This window comes from Brachyistius frenatus, unplaced genomic scaffold (genome assembly GCF_029030835.1).
Source record: "Brachyistius frenatus isolate BFR_SWC_R1_liver_20210118 unplaced genomic scaffold, ASM2903083v1 Contig_16, whole genome shotgun sequence".
In the NCBI taxonomy this organism is placed as follows: Eukaryota; Metazoa; Chordata; class Actinopteri; family Embiotocidae; genus Brachyistius; species Brachyistius frenatus.
The window spans coordinates 4,965,754-4,977,874 of NW_027210615.1; the positions used below are offsets into that span (position 1 = coordinate 4,965,754).

Consider the following 12,121-nt stretch of genomic DNA (forward strand, 5'->3'; position numbering starts at 1 on the left):
CCTTGTTGCTCTAAATCCCAGTGAGACACCTCATAAGCTGACAAAAGGTGAAGGTGACAGAGCATGACGAGTATTCCTAATTGTAATGTTATTACAGGGTTTCAAATTGTGTTACCTTAGACACTCGTTACCGAAAAAGTACATGTTCATATGTTTTACACTTGTAGGGTTGTAAGACAATAGGCTGTTGGGATGAGGAGTAATCAGTGTGTTTGGTTGTATCTAACAACAACAAACAATGGCTCTGTAAACATCCCCACATTCGTAATGAGCAGGGCAGAGCCACTAAATCACCCTAAGCTGTGATAGAAATGTTTGGTGTCCTCTGTAGCTGGTAAGCTGGTTAGATATCCTAAAGTTGGGATTTTTTTTTTTCCTGACAGCATGAAACTGGGAGAGTTACCTTAAGTTTAACAACACCGCAGTAAAAGTGGATTTTTGACACAATGTTCATCCTGAGCAGTCATGAAAAAAAAGGTTTTTAGGTGATAATAGATAGATGTTTTTCTTCCAAGGTTTTTCTGCTCTCAGTTTGACTACAAAAGGCTCAAACATATTGAAGTTATATTGTATTAATAACGGCAAAACCTACTTTGACTGCCACACACAACCACGCTCTCGCAGGCTTTTTTTTTTCATACGGGAAAGAAAAAAAATGTGTTGACAAGGTTTCTCAGAGGAGGAAAAATAACGAATTCATAATTGAAAGCTGAACGCAAATGTCCACACCTTCCAAGGCCAATTTCAGTCCTTCAGTAACTAACAACAACTTCTTTTGACTGTCGTCCTTCGTCACTACTTCCAGCCCTCTTAAATAACAATCCTTTCAATTTCTGTAATTAATTTCTTGAGCTGGGAGGGCAGGATGGACACACAGGCCTGCGGAGCCGAGTGAGTCGGATTATATTGGTTTTCATTTTTATTAACAGTGATTGGACATAAGTACATGGAATTAATTGGCAATTCCTGAGTCGTGTCTATGTGACATTGTATTATCTCACTGAGCTTACCTGAAAAGTTTAGTGGAGGAATAATTGAAGAGGAATAATGCAGCTGTTTGGGAGTGAATATATATATATGGTATTACAAATGCAAAATGACCTGAAATAACCAGCGGATTAGTGTCCAGAAATAACTTCCGGAGGTGTAAACAGCATTTTTCAAGTGCACACGTCAGTCAATTAACTGCTGGCAGTCTGTGGTATATAAAGTGTAAGTAAGCTTTATAGAGTGAACACGACACAATAGAGACAATATGAAAGTCATTTCCTTCAGATCAGTGTCACATTGATGTGCCACATTTGCATTGAATCCAGTGTTCCCTGCTTTTATCTTTTGCTCAAATGTGCATCGACTATCTCTTACATTATCACAGAGAGTGTGCTACGCCGCTTATTTCCATGAAGAGATTGAAAGCAGCGAAACCGTCGTAATTTATTTCTTAAATGATAATTTATTAGCAAAGAGCCTCTCAGTAATTGCCAAATCTCCTGCTTGGCTTGTTGGTGGAACTGCCTACCCACTGGAAGCACTGATGAGATGGACAAAAATGCAATTTGCCGAGATGGGATGTGGGGGGAGCGTTTCTCAGATGCGTGCGTTGCGCCTGCCACGCAATTAATTTCTCATCTGTTGTCGGATGTTTTTTGTTTTTTTTACTGAGGTGTGTGATAGCGGGAGAAAAAGAAAACATTCATCTGGTCGTGGTGTTTCGTGAGTGCTTTCCCGCGTGTGTTTGTGTGTTTTTGAGAGTGTGTCCCCGCATGATGCTTCTCGCCTGTTGTGTTTATGTGTGGCAACAGCTCTGTGTGTGGCTTAAACTCTGCTGAGTGTGTGTGTGTGTGTGTGTGTGTGTGTGTGTGTGTGTGTGTGTGTGTGTGTGTGTGTGTGTGTGTGTGTGTGTGTGTGTGCGTGTGCGTGCGTGAGTGCGTGCGTGTGTGTGTGTGTGTGTGTGTTTGCGAGAGAGAATAGGATGCATGTTTACAGGGTTGCAGTGCGGGGTTGGGTGGCGGCCTGCAGAGACGATGGGATTGGAAAACGGAGTCTGTCTCTGCGTCCCACTGCTAAACCAGCGGGAGACACGGCCGCTAGCTCCTCTCTCTCCCCCCCCTCTCGGTCTAACTCGCTCGCTCTCTAGCTCTGTTTTATGTTCGTTCCCTTTCTTTATCACTTTAGGGTATATTCCTTTCATCTTTTCCTACCTTCTCTCATAATCCTTTCATTGCTCTCGCCTCTCCTCGTGCCGGCTCTCCTGAGGTTTAAAGCCACATTTCTTATCTGTCTTTGGATTGATCTTTCCCCCTGTTGCTTTTTGTTTTTCTTGCTGTTACTTGGTTTTCCCTCGTTTCATGTCACTACCTGCTCTCCTTCCACCGCAGACAGAGAGTGTGTCAAATTGGATTTGATATTGAAATGAAAAACTGGAACTGAAATTGACAAATGTTGGTCTGTGGGTTTGTGCACCTTCCTCATGCCACTATGTATTGTAAGCCCATTGAACCAGCCGTCCACAGGCCCTTGTGAATTTGTCTATGGCCCACAAGAGGCTGCCTGCTTATCAGGCCGAACCATAGACGTAGAAGAATGTAAGCTAGTGAGAGTGGACATCTATGTGTGTAACCTCGGTGACAGGATAACGTATGTACAATCAGAGAAACCCCGAATGACTGTTCTCGACAGCATGCGCTGTGACCAGACTGCAAAAAGGTTACTTCTGCTCTACACCTGCCGTTCGCTCATTCAAGCCTCGCGCTGGCCGAAAGGGCCGCAGAAAAACCTACGTGAGCTAAGCTAACGACAAGCTTATGACCAAACAGAATCCTGTTGTGGGTTTTTGATAGAAACAGAAAGGGTCTTCACAAAAATAAGATCAATTAGCAGACACTTTTTTTTTTTTCTTTTCTGAAACATCCAGTGTCACCGCATTCGTTGCAGGATTTAACAGTTTCTGGGTTATTTTCTCGAGAAGATTCGTCGTGGTTTTATAAAAACCTGCAAACCTGGTTTGTTCTTTGTTCTACTGTTTCATTCACGTAATAAATGAACGAATACAGATAATTCACGATTATCACTATTTATATTAGTGGCATTAAACACACACTTTCCAGCGCTGTCTTCCACTCTCTCACCAGCCAAACAGTCTTCCCTTAATGAATCATACTATAATAGTCTGTGGTTGAAAAATAGTCCCCCACAAATATACTGTTTACTCTTGTCCAAGTAACATTTGCTAAAGACTACAGTGTCCAGCTGTTGTAGTAAGTTATTGAGCTTTTACAAGAAAATTATTCATATATATTTGACCTTTGTAAAGATATGTGTTTAGTGGGATTTAATAATAGAAGAATTCAGAGTACCGCCAGGCTTATTCTTCGAGAGAATTTTATGAGCAATTTTATGACCTTTTCCATTTACAACAACAAGAAGGATCGTTAGTGGAAAAATATTATTCCTTATGAACAAGTTCATCATTAGCCAGTTAGAAGGTTACAGATGAAGGTCATTTAAAATGTGAAAAAAAGCTATCGGTAGTATCTCACTCACTTTCTAGTTCAAGAAAAGACTTGATGATAATGAAAATGTTGACTAAGTGCCTCTCCTCATAACTTTCTTCTCTGTCTGTGTTCAGGGTCGTAACTTGATCCCAGCGGCTCCCGGTAACAGTCGGCTGAACTACACGGTGCTGATTGGAGAAACTCCCTGCATCCTCACCCTGTCTGAGAGCCAGCTGCTGTGTGAATGGCCCAACCTCACCGGACAACACAAAGTCACGGTCAGCTCACCACTTTGCGTCCTCTGCCTCTCCATCTCTGTCTCCATCAGTGGCACTGACCTGCAGTGACTTTCACTTACTTCCATGTTGCACTTTTCTGTCCCATATTTTCATTTGCATGCATCAAACGGGTTGTATGAAAGACAATTTGCTCGATATTATGGCCTGAGACCTTCATGGTAGACTTCTTTCTTAATATAATTTATATCATTAAATTACTGGGTCAGTTTTCAGTTTGCTCGATTTAAAAAAAAAAAAAGATCAAATCTGCTTAACTTGGTAAATTCACACCGACCCAGTAATGTATGTCTATGAATATGAAAACAATGTTGTCTGACACTCTCAGTCCATAACGTCACCCTTATTTTGCTTCTGTTAAATGTGTTCTACTTGATTAACATGTTGATCTTCAGCTAACCTGCTGCTAGAAATTAGGCAGTGGAAGTTGGTCACAGGAAGCAGAACCCTGACAAATATATGACATTTTAAACCACAGATCCGCATTGTTCACCACTGCTGTGCTCTTAATGTTGAGTTAAATCCATCGAGTGTTTGAAATGTCACTACTCGCAGGGAAATCATTCACTTGTTCACATAATATACGCAACATGACCACACCGATCCTTTAGACATGTCTGCAGATGCAGAACCGTGTTACCTTCTATCCACTAAAACGCGTTCACATCAGCAGCTGTGCAGGCGTCAGCACTTCTCCGCTGCAGCTGCTGCTGCTGCTGGTTTTAGATTTGAGAGTCCCTCAGTGCCCTCTCCATTTTTCCTCTATTTTTATTAGCCTCACTTTACTGTGATGGTGAAGACATTTAATAGTACAGAGAATATAATGTACCTAACCCTCAGTAAATCTACAGGCAGCCAGTCCTCCGCCCACACTCAAGTCCAATCAAAGCAACACTCATCTCTTTCTGCAGCCACACTTTGGTGGTCAGGTGCCCCAAACTCTTTCACAACAGACCTTTTTCATGTTAAGGTTTGGAATAGCATCTGTTGTTTCTATGTAGAGTACTCACATTCACTGTATCACGGGTGAAAGAGCAGCAACTTCATCACAATGACATGTAGGATCGACTCGTGCGTCCAAATTTGACATGACTTCGGGTTCAATTTTGAATTCGTCATTCTCAGTTATTTGATCAATTGGTTAGTGTACAAAGTTTCATCTAGTAGTGGAAAATGATCCCCACATGAAGTGTGAAGTGTCTTCACTTCGCTTCACTTATGTTTTTTAACGGTCCCAAAGATACTTCGGTAATTAATAGAGTAGTGGAATTACTGTTGATGTGATTTGTCATCTCAGTATTAAAAAGGATGCACCCTGAAAATATTGTTGTCAATCTGAATTTCATGCTCTATGTCTGTGCGGCGGGGTGCCGGTTGTCTGGTGCTGTGTTGCTGTCAAGAAGAAATATTTATTTATTTTCTCCAATGTTTATTCTCAGAGTTCATAAGTATGCTTCCTTCGCATGTAAAAATTGCCCCCCCCCCCCGGCTTTTCCCTTCGACGGGGTCGCTTTTGTCACCTTTTCTCCTCACTTGAGTTTGCAGGCCTGATTCAGCAGTTGTGATAGCAGCACACTGACTCTAGTTCTTTGCCATAAACCTGCCATCTTGCTAATGCCAACATGGCAAGTTGATTGTGATTATAGTATCAGGTTGTATACCTACTTTTCATAACTAGTTGACAAGCTGATAAAAGGCTTCCTGATCCTGCTAGCTCAAAATATTTTATTATAAAAACTAAAAAAAATAACTGAATGAGGACAAACGGAGAGCTAAACGATGTGACATATTTAGTTGGAAGTAAAAGTTTATATGAATATCAACTTTTGCTACAGTTTATGTCCATGACAAAGCTCTGTCAACAGTGCAGCTATGTCCTCCAGCTATGCAGAAACATAAAAGGTGGTATTAAGAATAGAATTGTTTCTCCAGGATGCCACTGATATGAAGACACTAAGCTTGTCTCTAAGCTCTAATCCAGGAACCGCATTCTTTGTAGAAACCTTTCTGATGTGCAAATTTTGTCCAGCTCTCAGCAAATCCAAGCAAAAGTTGCTTATTTTCTTATTTTAAGTCGTGGTCACATCATTGTTAAGGTTTTTACTTCCTGCTTTCTGTGTGAAGTGTCTCAAGCTGCAACTATTTATTTGACCAACACCCACGGTGTGAATGCGACAGCTGTCACTTTCATTTATACTTTTTGATCTTTTCCAAAATTACGATACGATAAAAAAAAAAAATCGAAGAGCGAGCTCACGAGGGCGTCCCGTGGCAACCGCTCAGCTTCACTTGTTCAGAGTGTTGAGCTGTCAGCAGACTCCAAACTGGAGTAGCTGATTCACTCTGACTGCAGCAGACTTTCAAAATCACTGCGCAGGTCCTGGAGCATCTGTATTGAGGAAGGTCAAACCTCAGCCGGGCGACGCAGCGTTCACTCTGAATATATTTGGATGTTTGTCTGAATATCACGACAGTACGCCCACTCAGCCCCCTTTTAAACTTATCACCAGTGTCCTTTCACAGTCATTTCACTATATCTTTATGACATTTACTCCCTGCCAGCAACAGCCAATATACCTAGAAAGCCACTGACAGCACATCCATGTAATTCAATATGATAGCTCTCAACGGAACCAGCCAGCTCCAAGGTGGATCTCTGGATTTTTGTTTCCTTTTTTCCACCCCTTCTTTCTTTTTTTTTGAACAAAATGTCATGTTGAATATCGGAGCTGTTGGCGGGGGCGTTGGAGTCCTTCGTCTGACAATAGCCGAAGAAAAAAATAGAGCTGTCTGTTCCTATCTCTTCTGCCGCGTGTGAGTGACTACAAGCTAAGTGTTTGCGGCTGGCTTCTGGTGTGCTCGTCCACTTTGTGTTTATGTGCACATCTTTGCGTGTGCTGTGCGGAGCGCTGCAGAGAAGGACACAGCTGTAGCACAATAATATTCCCCATGTAGAATGACCTACATACAGGGCACCCCAATGGGTGTCCAGACATTCTGGGCTTGTGTGTGACGTTGTGTACAGTAACAATCAATGTGTGTGTGTGTGTGTGTGTGTGTGTGTGTGTGTGTGTGTGTGTGTGTGTGTGTGTGTGTGTCCGTCCGTCCCTCAGATGCTCAGCTGTGTGTTGGCAGCTGTGCGCCTCCCTTGAGTTTTCGAAGAAACTTGTTTGTTGTTTTGGCCTTCAGCTTTTTAAGTTCCTCTGTCAGTCCTTCAGCCTGTCAGGAGAATAAAAATAGACAAATGCCTAGAAAATGTGTCACCACCTTCATCTTACTTCAATTAATGCTGCATTCGCGTCATCTGAGGATCACTATCGCCCTGCCTCATTGTTCTACGTATGGCAATGACCTCAGACTAGATGACTGGCAATGTGACGGATAACAAAGCAACCCTGTATGTCCAAATATTGCAGTTGTGTCGTATTTTTTTTTTTTGTTAATACATTTTGCATTCAAAGCTTACTGTGAAATACGTCCGCACAGATTTTGGTTTTGCCCCAGGCATGCCCTCTCTGTACTATTATGTAAAAATAGAAAAAAAAAAAAACTACAAGTCTTCAACTCGCACTTGCAGTGGCAACATAGAGAGGGCAGATCTACAAAGTGTTTTCCATTTCTCCAAAATAAACATGTGAAGACTCATTAATATTTAAATCAGGGGCCCTTCAGCATTCTGTTTCATGTGGAAACACGTTAAACTGCTCCAGAAAATGACAGTTTCAAAGCCCTTTTATGGGAATTTAGTTATTGTGGTGAGAGCCCTTTTTCCCACTCGGACCTGGCAGAGCAGGACAAGCACTTCAAGTGTCCCGGTGAGTCGTGACAGTGAGACAGTGAGTCAACATGTACAATACTTGAAACTGAAGCCAATCATTTTATGATTTACACCTGTACTTTTCGAACTGTTAAATTGGTTGTCGTGACAACGGGTCTCCCTCTGGCTGCAGATGTTTTGGAAAACCACTCTGAACTGCACACTGAAAAAGCTATGTCTAATACCATCCAACGCAAACACAGACATCACATCATAATGTGCTTCGACTGCAGTATGTTCTATTCGGAGTTTTACAGTTTAGTTTACAGAATGGTCTGATTAGCTGTGAAACATGAACTCCCGTGTACCACCCATCGATTGCTAAAAGTTTAATCGCAAAGCTGCAACAATTGATCTTGTTCATGAGTTGTTGGCAGCACAACAAGCCCAAAAACATCCACACTATTTACATATCACCACATGTGGCTACATTGCTAATATATTCACTCTCTCTACGGTTGCTAAATGCCTCACTATGTTCATCAACTAGTAGCTAATTTGTCTGCTGCCGTCTGGTGCTGGGCGGGTAGAGTGGGTCGACCAGAGCATTTTCACTATAAACAGATTATTTGTGCTGCTGGAGAGCAGGGATGAAAGCTGCAAGAGTGAACCGAAACATTCACGTTGTGGGCTTCAAACCGAAATAATGCGCTGTAAGACACTAAAATGATCTATTAAACCTAGTTAGCTGTCATTTTCTGTTTGTCCATCACTACTAGCAACTCCTGTCACATTATGCAACCCATTTTTAATAGAAACAAAAAAGAATGCTTGTAGCTTTAAGTCACACGTTAAAACATGCACAGCACGATAAACGTATTGTATGTGCTACAAAAGGCTGCATTATGATGTGCACACTTCATTGATATCTTCAAACTGACTACAGATTGACGCAAACTCCTCAAATTATATTTCTGCAAAGTAACTAAGCCAAACTCACACTGAAGTTGATTCACTTGAGTCTCCTCTGCAAAGCAACTTCACTGCAGCCTGATCGTGTCCACACAGTTAATTGGCTACTTAATCTTACACAATCCAGTGTAATTGTCTTTACTATTGCTAATTTAATTTGTAGGTATTGACTACATCGATATTGATATAACAGCTACTCTGTTTTATTTTTGTAATCAGACTTTGATAATGTTAACATGGAAGTGCACTCACAAGAACTTCAAAGTGCATAATCACACCTCATTTGAATCGGTTATCAACCCCCCTGGTGGATAGCTTGATTTGATGAATTTCAGTGCTGTGTGTGTGTGTGTGTGTGTGTGTGTGTGTGTGTGTGTGTGTGTGTGTGTGTGTGTGTGTGTGTGTGTGTGTGTGTGTGTGTGTGTGTGTGTGTGTGTGTGTGTGTGTGTGTGTGTGTGTGTTTCTTTTTCTCCCTCTTACACACTGTGCTTATGTAAATGTAGTTAGTCAGAAAAAAAGCATTACATGTGTTTGACTTCCCATAATTACCACGGCTCCTTGGGGAGAGATTTAAATGCTGGTGATTACTTTGTTTGATTACTTATACTGTGCATGCGTTTCTGCGAAGTCTATATATATGTGTGTGTGTGTGTGTGTGTGTGTGTGTGTGTGTGTGTGTGTGTGTGTGTGTGTGTGTGTGTGTGTGTGTCTTGGATTTGAGTGTATGTGCGTCTATATGACTAACACCGTCTTTGTCAACATCTGCTCTGCTTAAATGTCATTCACTCTCTCACCTGAATCAGTTTGTTATTGATAACGCTGATGAATGAGGACACTGACAACAGAATATATTGAGCCTAAATATCTACAGATAATGCAGCATTACAAGAACTGAGCAAGTTCACTTGTGAGATCTTCATTATCAAAGCTGTCTGAAGCTGCTCCCCCGCAAGCAAGAATCGAAACTCTTTCCTACAAGAAGTGTTCACAGCAGTCAAGGTGATGTAAGCTTCCACAGTGTAAGCCTGTGGAAGATCTGCCTGTTTAGTGGGAGCACCAAACGGATCAAAATTTAATGATCTCTGTTGGAGGAATTGGGTCAACCTGCTTCTCTTTCATCAGGCCAGCAACTTTTGATCTCTTCACACCACCTCATCTATTCTCAGAACATCTGCTGCTGGACCACTGAACACGGCTTGTTTTTCTTCTTCTTTCTCAGTCTTTGGAAGGGGCCAGTACAAATCCTCAGACTGAGCATGGAAAGTATGTAGAAATGTCCCCATCTTTAACAACTGTGGTGGAGCTGCCTTTAAACACAAAGCTCTAAAAATGCAGCTTATCAGTGGCCACCAGCAGCAGCTCTGTGGTGAATTAGCAGCGTTAAAGGAACTCCTTTCCTTATTCCCCCTGATCATTCAATATCACCTGTGTGTGTGTGTGTGTGTGTGTGTGTGTGTGTGTGTGTGTGTGTGTGTGTGTTCAGATCCGTGCGGGCGGCTTCGAGTACTCCCCCGGGACTCTTCACATCTACGCCGACAGCCTCCTCACGCTTCCCGCCATCATCGGCATCGGAGGGGGCGGCGGCCTGCTCCTGTTGGTCATCATCGCCGTGCTGATAGCCTATAAGAGGAAGTCGAGGGACGCTGACCGCACGCTGAAACGTCTGCAGCTCCAAATGGACAACCTGGAGTCCAGAGTGGCCCTGGAGTGTAAAGAAGGTAGGCAGCCTGTTCACAGTTTTATCCACAGCTCCACTCCGAATTAAAACTTTACTGATTACAAAATAATCGCCAGTCAAAAAGTTACACAGGAACTTTTCGGGAATAGAAAGTCACTCAATTGTACGGGTGTCTTTTGATCATAAAATTATGTTTTTCATCAACAAAAGTGATCAAATATGACACGTTTCAAAAAGTAAAACTGTTTAGAGAACTTAAACAACATTTAATTTGCATAGAAAACCAAAATATATAATTTAGCTATTTCAATAAGGTGTTGAATGAAGAGTGTGAATATTTGGAAAATGCATTTATCCACTCGTTGAGATTTAAGCGATGACACTGATTACATAGTTTGAGTCTGCTATGCAGAGTGAATGTGCAACAACAAGTTCCATGATGGGAATATGAAGCTTATATAATGTTAAATAATATTTTCTGTTGGTCTGAATTTCAAATGGACATTTTATAGCCCAAAACATCATCTTTTCACTTAAACAGGCAGTTTGAAATGTGAATGAAGCTGCATAGAGAGAGCAAGAGATGCAATCAATTGCTGTGCTCATCACTTAAAAACACGGTGTCTGCGGGGTATGTTTACTGAGGCAAATACATGACTGAGTCATAGCTGAGTCATAGCACGTTTATTTATTAAAATACATTGCTGAACTCAGAGCAACTTTAATTTCAGTAAAATCATTGTAGAAATAGAGTCAGGTACACGGAATGGTGCCGTATGTACAGCATGATGTGACCAACTATAAAGATGACTGATAAGAAAGAGGAAAGATGCTATAAATGTGTATCAGTAAGATGCACCACAAGCCTCCAGAGGGGCTCCAGTCGTCCTTGGCAGAGGTTTTCTGAGTGGCTGGGTTTCTACCGGAGACACGGACCCTTGTTTTGATTGTAGTGGTGGCGGAGAACGCTGTCAGTCACCTGTCCGAGTCAAAACACAGCTCACCGGCAAGGTTGTCAGAAAGAGACAGAGAGAGCATTCGTGGTGTTGGAAGGTAGAAAGTGTGAGAGGCCACATGAGGTCAAAATAACTGAGTGAGAGAGAAACATGTGGATGAGAGGCTGAGAGAGAGAGACAGAGGGGGAACGTACGTGAGGTCGGACTTTTAGCGGCAGAGTGTAGCTGTGAGGACAGCCAAGGTGTTACACTCCATATAATGACACAGGCACACACAGCCGGGGTACAAAGTTACAATATGATTACACTGCAGTCGTGACACAGAGTCACAACTCTTTCAAGGATCAGCTGTCAAACAAAAGCCGCAACAGCTTTTGATTTAAAGTGCTACATTTTCCAGGCGACCGCAGCTCGTACCCAAAACCGAGGTGACATTTTCAGAAATGTGTTCCCACCTCGTTGCAGCGGCTCGGTTCAAGATGCTGTCATTTATGTTTTTCAAGAAAAACAACGAGAAAAGTACTGCTCTTTCCACAACGAGAACATAGTCAGTATTTGAGTCAATAGAAATGAAGGCAGTCAGTTTTCCAGGAACTGAAGCATGGCCTTATTCCCACCCCTCTGAAGCACCCCGCCCCGCCTGCTGCACTCCCAGCTGGCCTACGGAGACGAGACGGTGCGTGTGGGCGGAGGAGCAGATGAAGTGGGCGGTCTACTATGCGTGTGATAGCAAAAGGAAGTGTATGTGTGTGTATGTATGTGTGTGTGTGTGTGTGTGTGTGTGTGCGTGTGTGTGAGGTTGGCTTTGTTCTGCAAGTCTTCGGGAGGAGAGGCAGTCTGGTTCAGTCATACGTGAGAAGTAGACATCACACCGTACACCGTGATCCAAACATGGGTATTGACAGTCATGGATACTTACTTACACATTAGAAATGGCAACTCCTGATGGCCAAGTGTCAATCCCCGGG

At 42.4% G+C, this 12,121-nt stretch overlaps 1 protein-coding gene across 2 annotated transcripts in view; it reads left to right on the forward strand.

The window, feature by feature from the left end:
- The window catches only part of plxna1a (plexin A1a), a 262,803-nt gene that overhangs the window by 215,213 nt on the left and 35,469 nt on the right, over positions 1 to 12,121 (forward strand). For both annotated transcript variants that reach the window (XM_069694062.1, XM_069694063.1), the window contains exons 19-20: positions 3,629 to 3,772; positions 10,003 to 10,237. In XM_069694062.1, coding sequence (XP_069550163.1) covers positions 3,629 to 3,772; positions 10,003 to 10,237 — 379 coding nt within the window. The remainder of the gene's footprint in view (positions 1 to 3,628; positions 3,773 to 10,002; positions 10,238 to 12,121) is intronic.